General features: G+C 35.4%; 2 protein-coding genes across 3 annotated transcripts; both read right to left on the bottom strand.

Moving 5' to 3' along the window:
• Positions 1-324: 324 nt before the first annotated feature.
• On the bottom strand, positions 325-3,661 carry LOC131012652 (uncharacterized). Its single transcript, XM_057940637.1, has 9 exons — positions 3,192-3,661; positions 2,942-2,989; positions 2,558-2,617; positions 1,895-1,978; positions 1,669-1,773; positions 1,237-1,350; positions 1,036-1,136; positions 820-931; positions 325-632 (listed from the first exon to the last, which is right to left on the bottom strand). Exons 1-9 carry the CDS (start codon positions 3,609-3,611, stop codon positions 504-506), a joined length of 1,173 nt encoding a protein of 390 aa, XP_057796620.1. The 5' UTR covers positions 3,612-3,661; the 3' UTR covers positions 325-503.
• A 3,096-nt stretch (positions 3,662-6,757) lies between these two features.
• On the bottom strand, positions 6,758-12,224 carry LOC131012653 (peroxisome biogenesis protein 22-like). 2 transcript variants are annotated; one of them, XM_057940639.1, is made up of 9 exons: positions 11,909-12,224; positions 11,342-11,569; positions 11,215-11,262; positions 10,259-10,315; positions 10,071-10,172; positions 9,156-9,221; positions 8,734-8,835; positions 7,608-7,721; positions 6,758-7,521 (listed from the first exon to the last, which is right to left on the bottom strand). In XM_057940639.1, the coding sequence occupies exons 1-8, from the start codon at positions 11,999-12,001 to the stop codon at positions 7,617-7,619; spliced, it is 801 nt and encodes a 266-aa protein (XP_057796622.1). In that variant the 5' UTR covers positions 12,002-12,224; the 3' UTR covers positions 6,758-7,521; positions 7,608-7,616. The 2 variants fall into 2 exon arrangements, with proteins under 2 accessions (XP_057796622.1, XP_057796621.1); XM_057940638.1 differs by having other exon boundaries at positions 7,603-7,721.
• Between the last annotated feature and the right edge of the window lie 13,519 nt (positions 12,225-25,743).

Genomic DNA, 25,743 nt, shown 5'->3' on the forward strand with positions numbered 1-25,743 from the left:
TTTATGACTGATAGCTGTCAAATCGGTCAAATGTGTAAGATTTTCACAAAAAACCAAGCACACCCATCAACATCAAAGGGTAAAATAGGTACTTCACATAATTAGGGCATAGAATGCTTTGTATGATAACTTAGGGCATTTTTACAAAAAAACTTAAGGAAGTGGGCATTTTTGCCTATTAACACAAAATAAAAACTAGTGGAACCCACTTTTGTTTTGTTAGATAAATAGAATTAAAGCAGAGATTATTAAAGGTAAAAATGTCAAATGTGGTGGAGCCCGCTTTCTTATTTTAAAACTATGACACTTGTTATGGACAGTTCAAAAAGAAAACTAGAACACTTGTTATGGGACGAAGGTCGGGTGTCCATACAGTGCGGACGACCTGACAAAAATGTAAAGAAATATGCTAACGAATTTGAAAGAAAATAAAATAAAAATGTAAAGAAATATGCTAACAAATTTGAAAGAAAAGAGTTTTTTGTTTCATGAGATGGAAAGAGCTATTTCTTGATGGAGAGATAAATGCCAGAAATTATAGCAACTCCAGCGACTGTTACTCCAATAGAACTAAGTATCTTGGTCACTGTTATCGTCTTTTTTTCAATTGGCATGCTCAGAAGTTGCTTCACCTAAAACATTCAAGTGAGTAAAGTTACATCGGGCCGATATAATTGAAATCACAGCATAGAACGATCAATTAAGCCGAGTTAGAACAGCGGGGCATTATTTAAGAAATCGCGATTTCTCCTATGTAGAAGGTGAACATCAAGTAGCGAATCTGAACAATGTAATCAACGAATGGCATAACTTCTTTACCTCAACTGGTTGTTTCCAGTTCTTCTGGATTCCTGGTAAGTGGCCCTTTCCCACAACGGCTACCACCGAGTTATGTTCACGTGCTACTTTAAGTAATGTGGCTGACATATATCTACATACGGCAATATGGAATGAAAACAATCAAACATGCAATATTACAAGGATAAGAAACCTAGAATATAATAGAGAAGAATTAGAAAGTATGAGAATACTAACTGGTCGCGCTCATGGACGAGGGTTTCCATGAGAGTGGGAAACTTCTTGCTCATCTCCTGAATTACTAGAGTTAGCATGTCAACATCGTCCATTTCCTTCAGCTACACAAAGGAAAAATAGACCTATTAACATCAGTAAAGTTCACTTCTCCAGATACAAGGAAGATAATATATGCCAGTCTTATACGGTGAGTTAGTATACCGTCTTGGCAAGATCTTCTGGGCTTGGCAAGAAAACTGCTTGAAACAGCAACGCGTACAATAATTTTGTCTTGTGCCAAAGAGGCATCTTGGCCCATGTTCTCCGCAACGTAATCTACCAACGAAGAAAAAACTAGAAACTGAAAAGGAAGAAAAGCTTAAACAATACTAACAACAAATCAAATTTAATCGTGCATGATTTTCTGGCTACAGGCAACTTGCTACTATTAATTAAGAGAAAGGGATGACACAACTTGCTACTATTAATTAAGAGAAAAGCATTATTGTAAACAAAACTCGATAGCCAGCAACAGCTGTTCATAATGCACAAACAGTATTGACTACGGAGGCAGAAACAGCAACAACAAAGCTAGCAATTTGCCCAAATTGGTTTCTGTGTTACTTTAGAATAGTAAAATGAGAAGAAAAGTACCTGAACAGGTCGATCGCCCAGTATAACCCTGCCACCATATTTCATGGCTTCTTCATATGCCACTTGAAACTCTGCACCGGGCAGAACTTCAAGTTTACTAGCGACCTAGAAAAAGGCAGATCATAGAAAAACTATAAAGTCGCCAGATTTATCTGTTGTTTGTTGAAGAAGCCAAAACGAGAAGTTTCTCTAGTAAGTTAGCATAAAATGAAAAACAGAATCATGCCTTAGCAAGAAACCAGCTGTAGAGTATCCCAAAAAGATTTTGTTTTTTCTTCCACATGTCCACCATTTCTCCCATGGTTGGCACCTGCAAAACATGGCTTATTTGTGAATTTGAGTTAACCATGAGCATATAAAAGAACCATCATCATGTATTGAATAAGGTATGAGAAAGTCAGATTACGGAAGCGTTCATACAAGTCGAGATCATTAGTTGCTGTTCTGAAAGTCAAAGGTGACCTCTTGTGATTAAGTTAATTCTCAGAGTCTATTGAGCAACAAGAATACAAGAAGCTTTCTATTCAAGTCTAGCTGCCGATCTCACCGAGTATCTATTTCAGTATCACCGAGTATCTATTTCAGTATCACCTGGCCTTATAGGACTTGAAACAAAGTTCACAAGAATTCATTGTGCTAATTATCTTCTCAAATCAATCATTCAGCCATATGGTATTAAATTCATAGAGAGTAAAGGGTCATTGCAAGCAGTTCTAACTTCTCTCACCTCAGACGAAGCTTGGGTCCTATACATGTACATCTTCAAGAAACCGAGCAAAAGCAGACTACATGGCTCTAAAGCTATCATTTCATAATATTTATTGACTAATCACAAACACTGACCTCAATTAATTCCACAGAGAGAATAGAAATACAAATACAGACCAACCTTCAAGTTTTGCGGCGTAAGAATCGCAACGCGACTAGAGCACAGCTCCAAAAAGACAACCTGCAATAGACACATAACATTGCTATTTTGGGTAGTGACAAGGAAAATGGTGCATAATAATAATAGCAGAAGACCTCAAAGTACATTAAGAAGGGGTTTACTTTTCATGATTGTGTATTTTTATCCTTGTTACTAGGATTTCTCCAATCCTATCATTTCAATAGGATATGAATTAAACAAAATTAGCTCAAGTTATAGAAATTATCAAGGGTCATGGGATATCCAAATTTCCAATCCATGACGCAAACAATGAATTATCATATACTACCACTAAGAGAAAAGAGTATTAGTACATAGTAGTTAAATCAATCAAAAGAAAAGCACCTGGGGTTTCAAGAATTCTATCACAGCCTGAACTTCTTGGCAAGATTCCTGAAAATGACAGAGCAATTCCCTTAAGCTATTCTGATTTAATAACCAATTTCTATCCGAACAATGCAAAAAAATTCCCAGCAGTAATCAGAAGGAGAAAAACAGTTGGAAAATGGTAAAAAGAGCTGATTCAGATCTAGAAATTAAACTGTATAATCATGGAAATCTCAAAACAAATACATCAAAATAACACCAAAATTACCGTAGAAACGTGGGCGGTTCCAACCAAATATACATCGCAGACGCCGCCATCCGCAGCCGACTCGCACGTGAGCATAGCCACACTCCTCGAGAGCTCCGGTGGCAGCACTCTCCTCTCATAACTGCTGTAACTGTCACTAATCGAGCTGTCATTTGCAGGCAGAGCCTCGTCGTCTTCGCCGAGGATCGTACCATCCTCTCCGACGTTCACAAAATCATCGATCCCGGCGGTCGCGGCGGGAGACGGAGGGTCCATTGTGCGGCGGCGGGAGGAGTGCTTGATGGCAATAGATCTGAACTGTGGACTGAGGCGGAGCGACCGTTTCGAATAGGGGCCGGCGGAGGTGGCGGTGGCGGTGGCGGTTGCGGTGGCGACGGCGAGCAGATGACTTAGAGAAATGAGTCGGTTTATTCCGTACATAAGTGGCAGCTACTTTCAATTTGGGGATAAATTGTGCGCATTTCTAACTCAAAAACCAAAATTATATTGCATATCAATATTACCAACTTTAACATCGACGAGCTGCAAAGCTTAGTCACCAAATTTTATTTTTTTTGTGAGAGATCTTGAGTTCAATTTTTATAATAATAATTCTTTCACTAAATATCATAATTAATATGAAATCTTTTAAAAAATTATATTTATTTTACAATCTATAAATTTAATTAATATTATACGAATTTAATTATTACTAACTCCGTGATCTCCGATTGAGCGTCCACAAACAATATACTTCCTTCATCTCGATTCAAAATATTTTATAGATTTATTAATTATGTGTATGAATTATTTATTTATATAAACATATTTTTTATTATATTAATGGTTTATTATCATTTGTTCAAAATGAGTGACTTAAATTATTTGTTTTACAATCTATAAATTTAATTAGTGTTATACGGATTTAATTATTACTAGCTCTATGATCCCCAATTAAGCATCCACAAAAAATATACTCTCTCCGTCTCGATTCAATAGGCCACAAGCCTTGAAAATGGATGTTAAGAAACGGATAATTTATAATAAAATAGAAGAGAGAAATTAACTTTTTGTTAACGATATATGTGTCCAAAAAGTAGTAGAGAGAGATGAAGAAAAGATAATTATGTATGACGTATAATGGTGTAAACAATGAGTTATATGGGAATATTTGTTATATATTGAATTTTTATTTTAGGAAGTGGCTTATTGAATTGAGACGTCTGAATAAGGAAGGCCTATTGAATTGGAACGGAGAGAGTATCACTTTTTTTTGGGACATGACCCTACAATACTCGTTAAATTTATTATTATACTCATTAAGTTGATAATATTGTTATTATTTGATGGATAAATTTATCATAAGAAAAGGAGGGGTAACAAAAATTTATGCCTTTAAATGTCTTCTTTCTTTTCCCACATTTTATACAAAAGAGAAGTTCACTATTTTTCCTTTTTTATTTTATTTGAAGGAGGAATAATATTATCCTTCCATTATATTTAAATTTTTGTTGTAACTTACACCTAAATTTAACTTTCGACGAAATTAGAGCTTAGCTGTAGTACTTTGATGAGTGAATGTAGCACTTGAATTCAAATATCATGATAAACATTTTTTTTTAAGTGTAGTTAATTTTACGGTGAATACAATATGTTTAGTGCAATTTTTCAATTTTTACTTTTTTACTCTGGTTAGGGGTGTAAATGAGCCGAGTCGAGTCGAGTATTGCTATGCTCAGACTCGAGCTCGACTATTTTGAGGAAGCTCGAGCTCGAGCTCGACTCGGCCGAGCTTGATTTTTTTGAGCTCGAGCTCGATTCGGTTAAGCTCGATTGTAGAGTCTTACTCGAGTTTGAGCTCAAGCTCGAGCTCGTTTGAGCTCGTTTCATACATACTTGCTGCACTGCTGCTACTGTCGCGTCGAGGAGGGCAGAGCCGTCGCGGCGTCGCTGCTGCTGTCGCGGTGGGCTGGGAAATGGCAGTCGGAGGAGGAGCAAGCTCGATCCAGATGATGCTGATGTCTTGTGCGGCCGACTGATTAGCGCAGAAAAGAAGAGACCGCGCTGAGCAGAGTGAACGGAGATGACAGTGGGCGACGGTGGAAAGGTGTCTGGTGGCGAGAAGAAACGGCGGGAATGGTGGATGGAGGTCGTGCAGCGCAGAATCGCACTGAACCGTGCGTGCTGCACTACTGCTGCTGTTAAGCTCTCCGGACCTTCGCTGGAAAGGCCGAGCCGCCGTGGCGTCGAGTGCCGGACTGCGTGTCACCAGCGAGCCGAGAGAGAGATGAGAGATTGGGGGTGTGTCGTGTGCGGCGCCAGCAGCTGTTGTGAGTTAGGGTTTGGTAATTCAAATTCATTAGTTGTGTTAGAATGGGCTTATGAATTGGGCCTTCTTTGTGGGCTCTGAAATATATTTAATTTTGGGCTTATATATTATATATTATATATATAATTATTTGAGCTCGATTAGGCTCGCGAGCCTAACGAGTCGAGTATCAAGAAACTCGAACTCGGGCTCGGTATATAGTCGAGTAGCTCGAGCTCGAGCTCGACTCGATTAACATCGAGTCGATTTCGAGTGATTTCCGAGTCGATCCCGAGTAGCTCGCGAGCTAGCTCGACTCACTTACACCCCTAACTCTGGTATGGAATGCTTCGAAGTTTTATTAGAAATATCGAAAGATCCAAATTCCTATCAGAAAATCAACATGGCATATTTGATCCAATTAGTATAGTATAAAAACTTAAATTCACCATTAATAGTATCACAAGTTGTAAATTATTGTATAAAAACTCAAATTTTCAATCAAGAATATTCTAAATAATAAATTATAACATCAAAACTCAAATTCACAACTAAATATATCTAAATTATAAGTTAGAGCATAAAACTCGAAATACAATCAAAATTATTTTGAATTGTGAATTACGAAGATAAAATAGTAAGTATAATTATTTTTAATTTTTTATATTAATAAATACTCCTTCCGTCCCAACTTTTAGTATCCAACTTTTCTTTTTTGACCGTCCCACATTTTAGTATCCATTTTTATTTTTAGTGAAAACTTTTAGTATCCAATTTTTTTTTTTTTTTGTCGTCCCACATTTTAGTATCCATTTCTATTTTTAGTAACCCTTACTCCAATTTAATTATTTTAACATTCACATAAAATGTGGAACCCTTATTCCACTCACAACACACTCAATCACTTTATTAAAACTCGTGCCTCTCAACTGGATACTAGAAGCTGGGAAGGAGGAAGTACTTTTTATTTTTACTATCTCGATTTGGAATTTAAAAATAAACTCTTATAAATATATCATTAAATATGAATTTGAATTTCTCGATCATCTCACGGTAAAATAGTCTCATACAAGATTAATAGTAATAATAATAATTGAACCCTTACTTCAACACTGATTCTTTCTTAAAAAATTATCAATAATGGTTCTCCATTTCCACCCTTAGTGACTCGAATCCTCGACCTATTGGAGGGGAGACGTCTTACCATCTGAACTACGCTTCGTTGTCTACTTCAACACTGATTTTCCCTTCACTCATGTTGCATAAATACAAAGCACTATTTAGTTGCAGTAAAATGGATTGGAAAAACACAAGAAAAGTGCTTCAACGATATCCCAACAAAGTATATGTATATAATGCAAAATACGTATGAAATACCCCTCATATCTATACAACCACCATTAACACAAAAGCAGCAGCTCAGTCTAGGCAAAGAGAAACAGTAAGGCAACATTAACATTCAAACTCCAATCAATCCATGTGATGCTCTACAAGGGCTTTCACAGACCAGCAACAAGAAAGTCGATAATCAACGGACAATCTCGAGCAAACAAATGGAAACGGGGCAGAGAGCGTGAGACAGATAAACTTTAACAAAAACATAACCTGGGAGTGCGCCTTTCATCCATACAGCCTTGTGCTGATCCTTCTCATGGCAGAGGGCATCCTGCTAATGTCGATCTTTCCTGATGCATCAGACGAGGACATTGGGTTTCACCTCTCGATGAAACAGCAAACTCAACACTAACACACGAACTTCCTAGGAAGGGCGTTATGTGCTGAATGGACGCCAATCAGAATGGTATAGGTGATGGTGATACGAAATACAACAGGGGTTAAATCCTAACACATGTTATAAGGTTGGAAAAACGGAACGAAGTTATTTCTAAGCATAATACACCGTATAAAAGTACACAGATGAAATTTTCTGAAGGCTTCGAGGACAAAAAGAATCAATTCTAGGTGAATTTCTGTACTTGTTTGTATCATAAGGTTTCTCGCTTCTATGACTGAATTAAGTATTGTCCGTCTGAATATCAGCAACTGCAGGTGATCAACGAACAAACAATGTAACTACCATTGAACCCAGAGAGAGAATAAAACTAAATCAATAAATAAAAATACCTTACTATTGCACATTAGACACATCCAAAGAATTGTTCCAAGGATGGAGCTGTGAAGACATTGGAGGCAGGTCGTTCGAGGTTGACAGATGAGACGTGAAGCTGATATTTTATGAATCTCTGAAAAATGATGTAGAAAACAATCAATTTCAAGCAATGCTGTGAAACAATCCTCCAAATAAACAAGTGGAAGAATGATGGATGAAGCATAACAAATACAACCAATTCCAAGCTATGATGTGAAACGATCTTTTCAAGAAACGAAGTTGGGGAATGTGAAGCATAAAAGCCATCCTACAAAGTTATATCTATCTATTTCCTCCAATAGAATTGTAGCATGCACAGAAACACAACGCAAATCATAATCTAACATCTTAATTCCATTTCAAAATGTGTATTTTGTTGAATATAGGATTTTCTTGAATTCGGCATCCCCTTCCAAGAAAGGATACATATTGTTTAGTACCAATGATAATATGACACTAATAATATTTATTCTGAAAAGAACATAGTTTAAACAATGCACAATAATAGACAGTATATCAATTAGTCAAGACATGTCTTCCCCTCTTTCCCGTCACAGCTCACATACCAGAGAGAGAAACACAACATCCACAGATAAGAGAACAGAGATTCAACCCTCCTGACTTAGGGGGAAAATCGTACAAGATATTATCCCCTTTCTTCAACTTAGATGAAAAGACAAAACTGATTAATAAACTTATTGCAAGAATAAGAACTTGTTGATGGTCAAAATCAAGTAAGAAATACAATCTAAAATCTAAGCTTCAGATTACTTTAGACCAATCAATCAAAAGGACATCAAGCAACAAGCAGGTGTTTCTACTTTGTAATGACTAAAATGTACCATTGAAGGATATATCTAATAACGCACATTTCATGGATTCCTCTTGTTACGATATCCCACATCGGTTCCACATGAAAGTGTGGAATGGTATATTGGAGGGGGTCAACCCTTTACCCTTGACCATGGTTTTGGGTTACGTTAGGGCTCCCTAACTTATATGTCTAACAATTTTCTTCAAGCTTTTATTAAGTTACCAAGATAAATACTTATATTTTGTTGAATAGAACAGAAGATAACAAAAGATAAGGAAGAGTTAGAACATACAGCTAATTGGGTAGTAATTTCAGGATTGGAGTCTATATGCCAATCTGGTTCCAATTGTCTGACAAAAGATGTCCGTCCATTCTCCGTGCCACAGAAAAGAACCTGCAAGCTCACTTCAGTTAAAGTAGTGTGTAGGCACTAGGCAGATGGAAAACATTAGATTTTCCAAACTACAAAATACTTAACATTAGCTTACAAACTTACCTTGTGGACAAGAATAAGAACATTTCTAACAACAATGTAATGCCACATAAAATGCACATTAATTTTCCGTAACTACATAAGCACATAACATTTTTTCCAACTGACAACTTCCATTGTTGATTCTCAAACAGATAATCCCCTAAATCATGGGGTACTCCAGATTATAGCTCAAAGGAGCATTTATATATTAAGAAAAATAAATGAAGGCCAACAGTTACCTTATCTTTGACTAAGCCACCTGATGTAAAAACCCCAGCATCTTCCAGAGCTACGAGGACTTTCTTCTGCAATGACAAAAAACTAATTGGTAATCTCGGAGTAAATTGCACCATATAGCAAACATAAAATGAAAAATACGCCACATAATGACAAATAAGCAGCACAGACCAAACTTTGGAGTCGTGATGATTTGTTTCCGATTTATATAGGATCCAAGATAATATTTTCCTTGTAATTAAAGGTGGTTCACAGCGCCAGCGAATGATACTAGCATGTCTCAATAAAAGATTATTGAAAGGTACCATATCTCTTTGTTTTTTGTTTCCTAAAAGTTAAACAAAAAAAACACATTTTTAAAAAACCAAGAAGCCTAATTATTTGTTCATGTGCAATTGGAACCCAGAATAAATAAACCCAATAAATAGAGATTGTTTTAGAGGACTAGATTATAGAAGGAAGATAATTTCCAATATGAATGGATAGAGGCATCAATATTTAATCTAGCAAGTAGATCTGTAGAAGTATAACATGTCACCATCTAAATATAGCATGGTGAATACAACCAATCTTACAAAACAAAATTGTTATAACAAAGCAACTATACAATCTATAAGAAATAAAAGTGGTGAAACTAAATTCAAGTGATCAATAACAGAAACTAGTTAAACTTTCTTCGTAAGTGAACCCCAGAAATAAATGTTTTTGAAAGCATACATCCTAATCTGATGTAAGAGCACAAAGCATAAGCCAGGAAACAAAAAATAGGATATCTGTGACACCATAATAAACAGGAAGAGTGAGATGTAAGTCCACATGATGGCTTGCAATATGTTGAAGTTCTTCACTTATCATAGAAAAAGACTTCCATCAAATGAAAATAAATGAATGGTAAACAAGAAAAGAGGATGCTTTACTTCACTCTCATCGTCGAGAACCCTTTCCATCAGATAAAGATCGCAAAACTTTGTGATCTCAAGCAGCACCTCCAGCACAGATGATCTTACAGTCACTTGCTTCTGGAAAGAAATCCATTAACCACAAGAATCAGTGATTTGTAACAATGATTATCATATGTTATAGACTTGAAGATGAAGGTAACAACCTGTAGTTCCTCTGGAGTGCTCTCCTCAAGAATAACACCAAGCAACCTACACGTTACCTGCACAATTTAAGCAATGGAAAGAAAAGTTGAATGTGATTTACATGGTGGTAAGTATTTCATAAATCCCAAACCACAGTATTACTGAGTCAGACATTAATCAGACATTTAACACCATTTGTATTATAGTAACCCAAAAAATTGCTTGATTCAGACACAAAACACACACACAGAGACAATCAAACTTGATTGATAATTGACAGAAAGCCTGTCCCTAACAGACCAAAAATGCAACAGCATTTCAGCTATGGGGCATGAATCTTGAACACCATGGTTTATTATGACGAGATTGTCATTTAGTTAACTACATAGTGAGATATCATCTGAATAGAGATGATAACCATATGTTGGGCAGCATTTCTTGAGCCGTACAACCATCTCAAAGTTTCCTAATAAAAATTCTCCAAGTAACTTAATTACCACAGTCAGTCTAGGAAAGTCTTTTCATGGCTTAAAGTTACCAAAAAGTCCGTCCATCTTATTTTCTACGAGCTTTATTGACCTCAAAAATGGTCCTAACTCCTAAGTGGCCCAAAATCAAAATTTTTCAACTTTTAGAGATCTATCAAGTTATCAACTATACAACATAACAATAGCAGAATGCTAGTACAAGTCATCCCAAATTAATGGTTCATTAAAATGTGAACAAGACACCATATCAAACTATTCGGATTATATTTTAAGGAAGCATAAATATATTAGGCAAAGATAAAGTTAAAACAAAACAAGAAAGAGACTCCAATGGTCGAAAGTTCAGTAAGCACATAACACATATCAAATGCACAGACTAGAAAAAGAACATTCTTCCTGTATTAGGAATACAAGCCTGCTATTGCTTTTAAGTAGTGATTGGCTACACTGCCAATGAAAAGCAGATAATCTAGCGTTCGAAATATTACCTTCCTTCCTTCACTCAACCTTTGCCTAACAATTTGTCCAAGGGTCGGCTGCAGTGGGATTAAAAAAAATGTCACTCTTGCTCTTCCCCAACAATGTATAACTGAAAAAAGCGAAGAAAAACCCTACCTTCACAGGCTGAAAGAACTCATCGATAACATTCTGGGTTGTTGAATCCCCTGAAGGATTGCTAGCCCCCGAGGATGAAGCATTCACTGTCTCAGCACTACTAACACCAGAACTACTCGCCGGCCGTTTAGATTGCCTTCTTTCAGGTTCACTAGGTGTTCTCAATAGTCTCCAAGTAAACACTAAAGCAAATGCTAGCCCTGCTATGGCCCCAACTGATCGTGAATCCTGCAACACATTCAACACATCATTTGGCCAAACATTCTGATCTTTTGTTAGCCAAACAAATTCCAAAGCAAGAAATAAGCTCGCAGTTTTTAACATAATCAAGCAATCAAGCCTCCGTATACCAATTTAGTCGTTTTTATACATAATAAAATTAACTGATCCTCACTTTATTACAGTTTACACCAGCATCCAATCTTGGGAAAGAGCCCCACAAAACAGATAGCTCGAATCGCAAATTCATAAACAGAAACGATGCCCGATAATTAGCAATAAGTCAAGAAGAAACGGGAATAAACAAACAATTAAACGAAAATTAGATGAGAGATAATCAAAACGCACCAGGTCGCGGGGGAAATTGGAAAACTTGACGGAGAGAAAAGCTCCAACGCGTTTGATCAACTGCAGAAGATCGTCCTTGGGATTATCAGCCATCGCGATTTCACGGAGATTTCAGCTCTGCCTATACCAATTGATCAAAAACGGATTGAAACCCTCGTTGCTCGCGCTAAAATTGAAGTTGCATTTGTAGCAGAATGATTTATTGCAGAGTGGCGAAGGATAGCAGATCGAAAGAGAGACTGCAGAGGGGTCAATTTGTTATTTTTGTTAGTTTGGATATCTGAAAGAAAAAAAAGGAAAAGAAAAGGATTTCTTTCAATAATAAATTAAAATAAAATGATTTATATTTGCCTTTTAATTAGAAAAAGTTTTGTGAGATGTTGACCTCATCGTCGCTACTAGGGATGGCAGTGGATCTTGGACCCGGTCCAGATCCGTGGATCCAGATCCGTTTTTACGGATCTGGATCTCAATATTTTGGATCCGACGGATCTGGATCTGGATCTCAGTTTTGAAAACGGATCTGGATCTGGATCTTGAAATTTTAGATTCGGATCCGGCCCAGATCCGACCCGTGGATCCGTTTTATTTTATATATATATATTTTATATTTTATATTTAGTTTATTAATAATATTAACTAAATTAAAAATAATAAATAAATTATATTCAAAAGAATAAAAACTAAAAGTAATTAGATAAAAGTATTTTGTGTTATATTTTTCATGATGAAAATTAGATGTTGTTGATTTTGTGAAATTTTTTTAATTTAATTTAAAAATAGTAGATCCATGGATCTGGACCCGTGGACCCGCGGATCTGACGGATCTGGATCTGGATCCAAAATTTTTCAGATCCACGGATCTGGATCTGGATCTAGTATATGAAAACGAATCTGGATCTGGTATTGGCCAGACCCGGTCCAGATCCGGCCCGTTGCCATCCCTAGTCGCTACCCTCGCCAAAACTTTCTTTTTCTGTCCCATTTTAAATATAAAATCAAAATTTAGCCTCAAATCTTAAAACATCAAAATTTAGCCATTAATTAGGCGGTATGCCTAATTTGCCCCTTTTCCATTGCACTCCAATGGCTGCCTCTTTCGCCGTGCTGAACTCAAACAGCCTCCGAAGTGAAACCGCCGAGCTGCTCCACTATCCTCCGTCCTTCAATTGCCGTCGCGGAGTTCTGAGCCTGCCGTCGAATGCTCTCACGAAGCGGAGTTTAATCTGCTAGCGCCGCTTTCGCCGCGTCGGAGTGGTGAGATCGTCCGCCACCACGGCGGAGTCGGAGGCTGACTACGCCGCCGGTGAGGAAGGCAGGATTTTGAGAGTCGGTTTTTTCTAATCGATGAGGCGGCGGCGGTGGATCAGATCTGATCGTTGCGCCGCCTCCTCCATCAGTAGATCTGATCTCCGCCTCCTTCGATTTCAGCCATAGGCAGATCTGATCTGATCTGTATTTGTGCTGCACGTATGACACTTATGACACTATTAGTGCCATAAGTGCACACTTCTCCCTAGGGTTTAGATATTTCATTTAGGGTTTTATTATCCATTTGGGGTTTAGATGTTCCATTTAGGGTTTAGATTATCCATTTAGGGTCCGTTTGATTTGCAGTTTAGGATTGATTATGATTAAAATTATCTTGAAAAATTAGTGTGGATTAGTGTGGATTTATACTATTTCATGGGTGTTTGATATCATGGCTACTTAATCCTATATTGTGTTTGATATCCATAGGATTATGTTGGATTATATTATCTAATACCAAAACTATCCTCATATAATTTTAAAAATACCATGTGTGTCCATCATTACTTGGACATTTGCATCGATATGCGTGAGGAAGGGTAGCAGAAATTTTATCCAACTTCGCAGTATTAAAGTTATCCAAGGGGGGAGGGGCGGATTATTAGTATGGGTTATTCCCACAAAATAGCATGGAGAAGTGGGATTAAGTAGGAGTTGACCATATTAACTGCACATGATATCAAACATCACACTAATCTGTATTAATTTAATTTATCCTACCTATAAACCCATATCAAACAGGCCCTTAGGGTTTATATATTCCATTTAGGGTTAAATAATGTTGTTATTTCTGTATTTGTGCTTCACGTATGGCACTTATGGCACTATTAGTGCCATAAGTGCCCAAATGACCATTTTACTTAGTTTTATTTTGAATTTCCGTTGGCACTTATGGCACTAATGTGCCAACGGAAATCCAAAATAAAACCAAAGTAAAATATTGGCAGTGCCATAAGTGCCTAACCCGACCCATCACGCGACCCGCGTGCCTGATCCTACCTGGTCCGCCTCATTAAGGGTAAAAACATCCAAATCAATAAAAATGGGCAAATTTTGTGTTTTTTCAATGTGTGGCCATAAATTGTATTTTATGCTTCATTTTGGCTACTTCAAAATTTTACTCTTTAAATATTTTATATTTTGTTCTCTAATTTTTTTTGCAATATTTTATATTTTCTTTATTTATAAAATATTTATCACATTATAAATAACACGAATTTTAATAAAACATGAGTAGAGTTACTAGTGAATTAAAAGTCTCACTTAAAATGTAAGTGGAATTGTAAAGTCACAAGTTTTTTACGCACAAATCAAAAATAAAATTGTGACAAATTTTTCAATGACATTGTTGTGTTCAAAAAATATCACCTATAACAGAAAGCTAAAGAATAAGATTGCGAAAATATAACACATGAAGATTGTGAAAATATAAAGAACTTTTGTATTGAATATTGCGTGAGGCTTTCAATAATTGAGAGCTTGGGAATAATGATTTTACAATGAGATTTTACATGTACTTATGGGCTAAAATATCATGAATCATAGTAGGAAAATGACTCCTTTAGTCATTTTAGACTTATAATTGGACTATAACTCTTGATATCTATCTTGTATTTTACCTTGATCTCCTTCATGTCGAAATACTCGAAATTCTTTGGATAAGGTTGGATCCGGGAGCGCTGTTTCGGGATAATTTGAACCAAATCTATTTTGACTTTTCTATCTTCTGGGGATGCATATTTTTTATCCTCTGTGACGTAGAGTATCAAATTAAATACTAAGAAGAATATATAGAGTATCTTTTTGTTGCATATTTTCTTCCTTCAAAATACAACTAGTACATCCACCTGTGCGATGCACAAAGTCATTATAACATCATTTCATTTAGATTAAAAATAATCATTACAATTTATTAATCATGCTCAAATACAATTTATTCATGAGACAATCAAACTCAATTTTTTGATCATTGATCTATATTATCTACAAACACTAAATTTCAATTTCAATTGTGTAATCCGTAATTATATTTTATTATTTCTAAATTTTGGTCATTAATCTATTTTCTAGTTCTTCATCCATGCATTCCACAAAAGAATCATAGTAATCAAAGTATACATAATTAAACAATACTCCCTCCGTCCCACGAAGCATAACACAGTTTCCTTTTTGGTCTGTCCCACGAAACATGACACGTTTCTAAAAATGGTAAAAAAAATTACCTTTTATTCACATTTTCACTTTTTCACCTATCATACTTAACACACAAAATATCAATTTCTTAATTTCCGTGCCAAAAAGATCTGTGTCATGCTTCATGGAATGGAGGGAGTAAATACAAAAAAAAAAACAATACTACTACCAAATAGATAATAAAACAGTCGTAGTTTACATAGGCAAAACTACATGTCCATTGGATGGATACCTATGTATGTGTAATTGTGTATGTATTTTTGGCAAATTAAATAGATATATATATATATATAATGTGAAGTTACAATCAACTTTATCATCTGGAGGTGATCTTCTCGTAGGCCCAACTAATTTTTTCAATGGAGCTTGGAAATCCTCAAAACTGAAATTTCAGAACAAAACTGCGGATGAACTTTATTTTACTTGATATATTCGATCATTCTTACCGCTACTTCAACTTTTTGAGTGATATATCCCCTAGCTTCATAATCCTTCACGTAAAGAAAAAAAAAGTTAATCATATTCATAAAAGAGTAAAAAATTTAAAATGTCATATTCCTTAAGTTACATATGAAAAAGGTCATCTTTTATAAATATAAGCATTTTATGTCCTATTTTTTAAATACCCTTGATGTTGATGGGTTTGTTTGGTTTTTTGTGAAAGTCTTAGATGATCTAGTCGCGCCCACCGGTCAAATGTACTCTTAAGTGATAGCCGTCAAATTGCTGACTGATAGTTGTCAAATCGGTCAAATGTGTAAGACTTTCACAAAAAATCAAGCAAATCCATCACATCAAAGGGTAAAATAGGCTATTCACTTAAATTTGGGCATAAAATACTTAAATTTATAAAGTAGGGCATTTTTAACATACAACTTAAGGAATATGACATTTTTGTCTATTAAGGTGATGTTTCGCTCAAGCAACATTGATATTCAAAAACCTCATAAAAAGTATAAAACAAAAATGTAAATGAACAAAAAAAAATGACTATCTATTGAAGATATCTTTTCTATATTGTCCTTTTTCTTCAAAATTTCAGAGCCAAAAAGGAGGTTTAAAATCTTCAGCAAGATTATCAAATAAATCACTAAAAACAATTATAAAATACAATCAACCAAAATAATTGAAATACAAAACTATAATAAACCAAATTATAAGTATGGGATAGAACATTATTTTTATTCTTGTTAAGAAAGGGAGCAACCATATTTTTGGTACCTCAAATTGTTCAAAAGGAAACTTTGCTTGTCATCCACTTTCAAATCTCATCTCGAGTACAACGTTAAGATTCTTATGACTACATTTCGGACCATACCTCAGTCTTTTGGACCTCTTCCTAGCTGCCTCAAACTCATCTTTAGTGGAGGATGAATTTATCTCACCATCACTGTCCTCGTAATCTGACACAACAGGTTCTTTCTCAGCCTCAATGCCTTCATCATCTTCAACTTGACCTACTAGCTTATCAAAGACATCTCTAGGAATAGGTTTTCTCTTCAAATTCCTTCAGACTGATTGGTACTCTTCATCTTCAGATGCCAATTCCACATCTCTAGGAATAGGTTTTCTCTGCATTGTTTTAGATGGAGTTGTTTTGCCTTTCTCCACATTTTGTGTAGGTGTTTTGACCGAGCCATTGTCTGGAAGAGAGGGAGCTAAAGAAAAAGATAAAGGTGAGAGAAAAGAGGTGGTTAAACAGTTCCTAAAACTAAGGGAGAAGTGGTCTTTGTAGACTAACCTCAACAACCTATACCACCACTCTTTCCTATACCTATCCACGACTTTCAAGCCTTGGAGAGCAAGTTGGTGATGCATATAAATGCCAAGGAAGAGCTCCCAGTCAGAACCAGAGCTTACAGAGAGAAATCAAGCCATGTAGGGCAATTGTGTACGAGTGTGATTCTGTATGTTGGGATGACATCAGAGTCAACACTCGTTGTTTAATTTTGTAAGGTTTCAGAGTATTACTTTTGAACCGAGTTTTGTTCTTTAGTGAGAGTGTCGTATGTTCAATACCTATGTCGTTGTAAAGGTATTGAACGTGAGTTGTTCATTCTCGATTTAGTCATTTTTTCATGAGGCGTCTTCAAGTTATAATTTATAACTTGAAGAATTTTTCCATCTCTTTGTGTCTTGTGTTTTTATTTCCGCTGCAATATATCTCTATGTGCACTCTCGTGTTGCCTTAACATTGTGCAATACACCAAGTTTGAAGGAAGCAACACTTTCAAGTGGTATCAGAGCGGTCACTCGATACACTGAGTGTGATCCTCGTTGTTATCAGAACAGTTGCTTCAACATGGATTCCAACATTTTGAGATTTATGCGACCACCAATTCTGGATGGTGCAAATTGCTCTTTCAAGAAGTACAAATGCAGGGGGAGACCATCCGTTTAGGGGGAGATTTAATGGAGATTGGTTTTGTGAAGAAAGGCAAAAAGGGGGAGTTTGTTGGAGTTAATTTTTACTCTATAATAAACTCACGTTTATGCATTGTTTTAGATGGAGTTGTTTTGCCTTTGTCCATATTTTGTGTAGGTGTTTTGACCGAGCCATTGTCTGGAAGAGAGGGAGCTAAAGAAAAAGATAAAGGTGAGAGAGAAAAGGTGGTTAAACAGTTCCTAAAACTAAGGGAGAAGTGGTCTTTGTAGACTAACCTCAACAACCTATACCACCACTCTCTCCTATACCTATTGACTCAACTAGAACACCTCTAGATTGACTTGCAATAGGACAAGGACACTCTAGCAGTGGTAAGTTAACCCAATGTCGTCTCTCAAGGAAGATCTTAAAGAGCTTTTAATTATGTCACGAGAAAGCAGTAAACTACGGAGTTTGAAAGCAGTAAAATTAAACTAAAGCTTGGAATTTAAACTTAACTAGAAACTTAAATTAAAGAATTATCTAGGCAGAAAATGAATTAAACTAAAGCTTATGAATTAAACTTAACTAAAACTTAATCTTAAAATTAACTAGGCGAGAAAAAACAAACATAAACATGCATGCGGAAATAAAAATTAATCCTAGGCAAGAAACTATTAAACCCTAGGCAAGAATGAAACGCATAAAGTAAAGGCAGAATTTAAATGACTTAAATTAAAGCTTCTAATCTAATGAACATAAACTAAAGTGCAGAATTTAAAGGAAAGCATGAAAACGCATAATTGAAATTGCAGAATTGAAATTGCATAATTTAAAGAAACACGTATACGTAACAAAGCAAGTAAATTAAATTAAATACTAAAATACCGTAAACGTCACAAAGATGAAATTGCTGTCACTCAATCCCAATCTTCGAAACAAAACTAAAGTAAACTAAACTTGAAAATAAACTAGAACAAAAAGTAACTAAAACTATAAGAACTAAGAAAACACGTAAAAACCTAAACTTTGGCTACCTAGGCGGAAACTAAAGATTAGGGCAAAGATTAAATTTTAACTAAGTGCCGGAGGCAGGAGATGATCTCTTCATTCACGTTCAAGCCCCCTTTTATAGACTTCATTCCAATCCTGATTATCATCAAACTCGCCTTGCAAAATTGGACTTTTAAGGAAATAGAATCGTGCATTCAAAGGTAAGTCCAGCTGGATCGTGCTCTGCAAGTAATCTTAGCTCTGGCGAGAATTGTAACTCTGCTCTGGAACTTAAGCGAACTTTGGTGCGTCAGCTCTGGAAAGGTAGTCAGAGCTGGAAGTGGAAGTCAGCTCTGGAACGGCATGACAAAGCTGGAAGTCAGCTCTGGCATTAGCAAGCTCTGGAACGGCATGACAGAGCTGGAAGTCAGCTCTGCCATTAGCGAGCTCTGGCAAGTATGGCAGAGCTGGAAGTCAGCTCTGGATAAGGAGATTGTTGACTCTGGAATTCAGCTCTGCATGTAAAGTCAGCCCTGTCGATTTAGCTCTGCTCTGTCAAGTTTGTTCTGCTCTGGAGAATTCAGCTCTGATAGTGAAGTTCAGCTCTGGAGATGGTTAGCTCTAACTATGGAAGTTAGCTCTAGCTCTGGCATATCCGCGCAGCTCTGGCACAGACTCATCCGCGCAGCTCTGCTCTGGCGCGGGCTTTTCAGCTCTGGACGCCAGTTTGCGCCTAAGTACGCCATTCTAACCCAAAATCTCCAAAATTACACTCTTCCATCTATCAAATCTAAATCTCCTGCAATGCATAAAACAAACGTATAAACGCACCAATTTCCAGGATATTTAGATTAAAATTAACACATGCAAACCCTCGAATTTAGAACAATTAGGCATAAATCACCTATCCACGACTTTCAAGCCTTGGAGAGCAAGTTGGTGACGCCTATAAATGCCAAGGAAGAGCTCCTAGTCATAACCAGAGCTTACAGAGAGAAATCAAGCCATGTAGGGCAATTGTGTATGAGTGTGATTCTGTATGTTGGGATGACATCAGAGTCAACACTCGTTGTTTAATTTGAGTATTACTCTTGAACCGAGTTTTGTTCTTTAGTGAGAGTGTCGTATGTTCAATACCTATGTCGTTGTAAAGGTATTGAACGTGAGTTGTTCATTTTCGATTTAGTTATTTTGCCATGAGGCGTCTTCAAGTTATAATTTATAACTTGAAGAATTTTTCCATCTCTTTGTGTCTTGTGTTTTTGTTTCCGCTGCAATATATCTCTGTGTGCACTCTCGTGTTGCCTTAACACAGTGCAATACACCAAGTTTGAAGGAAGCAACACTTTCAAGAAATTTAGTTGAAGGATGATTGGGATTTGGGAGTAGGTTGAAGTCCGAATTTCATGACAATCAATTAGCAGTGGTAATCTTGAAAAATGAAGTTTTTCACAGACAACCACTTATAAAATGTGGCTCGATATGATTTGTGTTTAGTGCCATAAAATACTTTGCAGCCTTGACTTTTAACACTTGGACTCAACCTCCATTTCGTGATAGGAGGAGGTCGAACGGGTATGGAATTCGCTGCGGAGCTTCATGATTTCATTTACGAGGATTTGGTCAAAATATGCCCGTCGGTTAAAGATTTCGTGGAGATATCACTGATACAATCTGGTGACCATATCCTCAACACGTAAGCGGCATCATCGGATTAATTTAAGGACTTCAAGGTAAATTTGATATTTCCGTTGATAAAATTCTATGATGATTTGTATACATCCCAGAATACTATTTTTCGTTATTGCATTTGAAGAACATAAATAATATTGATATGCTTATACTTAGTGTTTGTTTAATAGGGGCGCGCTCCAGTGAGACCCCCTATTTTTCGTGTAACATGGGTACAATGAATAAGACATATAATACTAATGAACAAAACGTATATCTAATAAACAAGATGTATATACTGATGAAAAATAAAATTTAAAAAATTCGTAATGAATAAGACATATATATTGATGAACATGGCCGTATATACTGATGAACAATGCAGTATATACTGATGAATAACAAAATTTAAAATATTCTGCTCCCTCCAGGATTCGAACCCTGCGAAAAAAAAATCACCCTCCAGATACAATATGAGCCATATGATTGATAAAATAAACGCACCAGATCGTGTCCTAGATCTCACTAAAATTAGGGGGTCTCATTGGAGCGGCCCCCTTGTTAAATATACTTATGTATGTTGTTTGATGAAAAATTTAAATGGAGTTTGATGAATCCGCTATAACATATGTATGCTGATTCCTGGTTGCAGAAGAAGTATGTTGTTGTTCAGTTCGATACGAAAAACCTTCACTTGCCTTCTTCTTTCCAATACTGTTACCGCTCTCCACATTGTATGAATTCATCTTGCCTTGCTAAGAGAGAGAGAGAGAGTGTAGTAAAGTGTATCTACTTGTGAATATATATATATATATATATATATATATATATATATATATATATATAGGGTAGTGCTATTCAATGGTCTTCCATTAGTCTATAATATAAGACTAAATCAACACCCTCTATTAAATAAATCCAACGGCTGGATTACCTTTTTTAATGGGCTGTATAATTCATGCCATTAAATATAATATTCAGCAGACATGATAACGTAAGGGTATTATAGACATTGGATTTTGACCTTCCATATTTTTTATTTTCTCCCTTCCGATTCTCAAGCAGCAGAAAAATAGGAAAGTGAAGATTTGCCATGATTACAACTCGTTATTTTCAAGGGAGTTACACGATTTTCAATTAATTGATTCCTACCTAAAAATTCATCTGATGAATTAAAACTTGAAGTAAAATATTATGTATCTACACAAAATAGTTAATATCTTCTGAATAAAAAAAATTAAGTTCATTATGTCCAAAGCAAAGCAAGACCGCCGAAGGAGGAGTGGGGTTTTCCTTCATCAATTGTGCGAAAATATCGATTGCCATGGGACGAACTAAAGCTTCTACACCGGGTGAGATGAGCGAATCTGTTCTATAATGATTAGATTTGTAAAGTTTGAGGTTTCCATAAACTTTTTTGTATTTGGGTTCATTTGCTTTCCTTACATACTTTTGTAAAATTCAATTTTCATATAGATTGTGGGGTTTTGAAGTAATGTGTGGTCCCTATTTGTGTTTTTTTGGGTGCATAGATCCGATAGCACGTGTTGTAAAATTTAATATTTTTTGGGGTTTGAGATGGCTAGATCTAGTAGAAGAAATGCATAATTTTTCGATTTATATTTTTTTTGTGGTCCCTATTTGTGTTTTTAGTTTTTTCTAGTTTAGGTTTTTTGATTTTTTTTCCAATGGATTTTGGCTGTTTAGGAGATTATGAAGGGGCAGTCTACACACGTCGTAAAGCTTCGAAAGTCAAAGAACGTGGAGAGCCAAGGGAGATAAGGACCGGTGGGAATGTTTTTTATTAGTTCGCATTTGATTTGTGTATGCATTTTTTTGTATGCATCAATGAATATTTATTTTTATTGATTGTGCAGTGTGGTGGGAAATGTTTTAAGGAATAAAGCTGGAAAAAGCTTGGACATTGGTGAATCCAGCAATATCTTAACAGAAGGTAAATCATTAAATCATGTGACTTGTGAGGGGGCGCAATATCTAATTGCACTATGTGGTTTTAAATACTTTATTTTTTATTGACTTTCCAGTTCGATCAAAATATCGGAATGATCCAATATTTGCTTCGTTTGTAAAGACAATAGCTTAAGGTATTATTTTCAATTAAATTATTGTTAATATGAATGTCCTATTGTTATAATGCAGGATAATGTTTTATATCTTATATATGTGCTGCCATGTTTTTTAAATGAATTTTATTTTGGGATGAGTATGAATATTCCAGTTAATGTGAGTGAATTTTAATTGGTGGGTGTGTGAATCTTTTTTGTTTTATAAATTCTAGATTTTGTTCATTGATATGGAAATGAATTAATACAAGTATTTGTAAGTATTTTTTATAAAGGCAAGGTTTGATATATATATATATATATATATATATATATATATATATATATATATATATATATATATATGAAAAACTATAAGTATTTTGATGATTGTTTTCCTGATACTCTTCTTTAGGTAAATGTGGCAGTGTTTTTTTTTTTTATAGTGTATTATTCGTTTATAATGTATTATATATGTAATATATTTAGGATGAATATTGTTGTTTAATTGAATGAATATTATAATGTTATTGAGTGAATTGATTCTACATCAAACATAATATATCAGTTCATTATGGTTGCATTATAAAAATAAAGTAGTAACCTCTCTGGTATTGCTTATCATTTTAAACATATATAGCATATAATATTAATTGTGACAAAAATAATGGTAAATATTTTTATTTTGTTGCTAATTATGTTAGTTTGTTTTGTTAAATTGGTTGTGTGGTACGCAGGAGATGCTAGAAAGAGGAAGCTTAATGGCACTGCACCAAATAATGCGGGAGTGGTTATTAGAGAAAATACTGGGACTGAGGCAAATGTTGTTCCTGACTCTCCGGTTAATAAGGGTTAGTTGTTGGACTTTATTATTGTCCTATTATTTAAATACATGTATTGGTATATTAATTTTTCTGTGAACAATTAGTGTTTGAAACAATGCAGAGAGTATCATAATTTAATGTATGAAATATTGATTGTAATGCTGACATATCTTGGGATAGGTTTTAACTACATAAATAACTACTCCCTCCGTCCCGCTAAAAGTGGCCACATTTCCTTTTTGGGTGTCCCATTAAAAGTGGCTACTTTCTAAAAATGGCAAAAGTTTACTTTAATTAAGTCAACAATTACTCACTAATTTGGTCAACAATTGTAGGCCACTTTCTAAAAATGCCAAAATTACTCACTAATTTGGTCAACAATTGTAGGCCACTTTCTAAAAATTACTCACTAATTTTGGTGGGTCACACTCAATTAAAACATAACAATCCCCTTCTTAATCTCCGTGTCGAAACAAACGTGGCTGCTTTTAGCGGGACGGAGGGAGTAAATGTATTGGTGTAACTGTCTCATGAGAACTTATTAATGCTATACATGTGTTGGCATGTTTTTTGTATGAATTTTATTTTGGTTTTTATATAAAAAGTCTGAATATTCTAGACGATGTAAATGAATTTTAAGTGTGCCGTGTGTGAATTTTTTTTTAATGTATAACTTTCAGATGTTGTTCTTTTTTTTATCGTAATGAATCAATCCAAGTATTTGTATGCATTTTTTTTATAAGCCAAAGTCTGGTATCTATATGAATAAATTATAAGTATTTGTATGCATTTTTTTCATGATTATCTTTTATTTGTTTATATGACAGTGTTTGTTGTTTTTGTATTGTATTACATGGGAAATATAATTAGGATGAATATTGTCGTTTGAATGGATGAATATTATATAGTTATTGAATGAATGTATTATGTATCAAATATAATCAGTTAATTATGTTTGTTTGTTTTGGTCGTGTGGTACGCAGGAGATGCAAGAAAGAGGAAGCTTAATGGCACTGCACCAAGTAATGAGGGAGTGGTTATTAGAGAAATTGCTGAGACTGAGGCAAAGGTTGCTCCCGTCTCTCCTATTGCTGTTACGAAGAAAACGTATCACGAAAAGAGATAGGAAACGTTAGTTAACTACAAGCAACAAGTAATCAAGCCTGAGAAGGATTACGCCTCATTGTTTACACGCACAACGACATGTGTTCTTGTGAAAGGGATTGCGGAGATGAATGACCTCCAGCACCATTTAGTTGACAAGCTGGGTTTTGAGCATCTTCTAGATCTGAACATCCAAGATCTCCCGGGTCGACTTAGTTACTGGGTTTTGGATGCATTCAATATCAGGCGCTGCGATATTCTTCTACCTACTGGGCAAACTATATCAGGCTTGTGCATCCAACATCTTTGTAGCTGCCAGCCAACTCCTTAAACACTCTAAATGCCCTGAATGGTCCAATATTCGCATTTGCACATTTCAGCATGATCATGTGATGGGCCGCATCAACATTCCGATTGCATTTCATCAAGTGGCGGCATTCTGGGATTACTAGTTTGTGATTGTGAGCTTCATCAAAACTGTTAATGCAATATTGATTCTCGTTATTTATGATGACAATAACACGTGCCTTGCAACCGTTCCTAGTAGATGGCTTACGACGTCTCTTTTTTTTTTTCTTCGGCTGTGATTCGGATGTCTCATCACGTGTACCGGGATTAATCCCTTCTTTAGCGCAAACAAGGTGGCGATATATAATCTGACCATATTTCCCCTTCTTAGAGGATCCTCTACGAACATCGAATCTAGATGAATATCCGTATTTTTTATAAAACTGAAATGCATCTTCTTCAGAGTTGAACACTTGACCCACAAATGGTTTCATAGATTCATCACAAATTGGTAAATGTAAGTGGTCACCATTTTGAGAGCCTTCATCGTTCAAAAAACAACTGTATTAGCAAACATAACAGGTGAAAAGCTTGATGAGTGAAGCATAAAAAATGGTTAATGAATTAACTGAAAAGTAGTACCAAAATTATATCATATCCATATTTTGTGATAAAATATATAGTATAAATATTTAGATATTTCAATGTGCACGCTACATATCTTAAACAATCCAATATTGATGGCCATTAATATGAAATAAAGTTCGTACAGTTGATATATTATGAGATATATTACTGAATCAATACTTATTCACATCGTGAATAAAAAGTTGTATGTGCATGAATCTAAATAGCTAATCTTTGATCTTAATACGTATAGGAATCATCCTTGGAACACGCTGTTATTGAACAAATCAAACAATACATGATTACAAGGTATGATTTTTAATCTTATTAATGAATCAAAATATACTCTCGGTATGAATAATTACGTGTATAATCGTGAAATAAAAATCCCGCTTA

This window comes from Salvia miltiorrhiza, chromosome 2 (genome assembly GCF_028751815.1).
Source record: "Salvia miltiorrhiza cultivar Shanhuang (shh) chromosome 2, IMPLAD_Smil_shh, whole genome shotgun sequence".
Taxonomy (NCBI): domain Eukaryota; kingdom Viridiplantae; phylum Streptophyta; class Magnoliopsida; order Lamiales; family Lamiaceae; genus Salvia; species Salvia miltiorrhiza.

What these genes read in the sequence shown, in the direction of transcription:
- LOC131012652 (XM_057940637.1), bottom strand. Translation starts at nt 3,611, where the DNA reads ATGTACGGAATAAACCGACTCATTTCTCTAAGTCATCTGCTCGCCGTC. An exon ending in TAGAATTCTTGAAACCCCAG is followed by an intron (nt 2,618 to 2,941) that starts GTGCTTTTCTTT and finishes TGTCTATTGCAG; the next exon opens with GTTGTCTTTTTGGAGCTGTG. An exon ending in TGGGCGATCGACCTGTTCAG is followed by an intron (nt 1,351 to 1,668) that starts GTACTTTTCTTC and finishes CTTCGTTGGTAG; the next exon opens with ATTACGTTGCGGAGAACATG.
- LOC131012653 (XM_057940639.1), bottom strand. Translation starts at nt 12,001, where the DNA reads ATGGCTGATAATCCCAAGGACGATCTTCTGCAGTTGATCAAACGCGTT. An exon ending in AGTTCTTTCAGCCTGTGAAG is followed by an intron (nt 11,263 to 11,341) that starts GTAGGGTTTTTC and finishes ATCCCACTGCAG; the next exon opens with CCGACCCTTGGACAAATTGT. An exon ending in AAATTACTACCCAATTAGCT is followed by an intron (nt 7,722 to 8,733) that starts GTATGTTCTAAC and finishes ATCATTTTTCAG; the next exon opens with AGATTCATAAAATATCAGCT.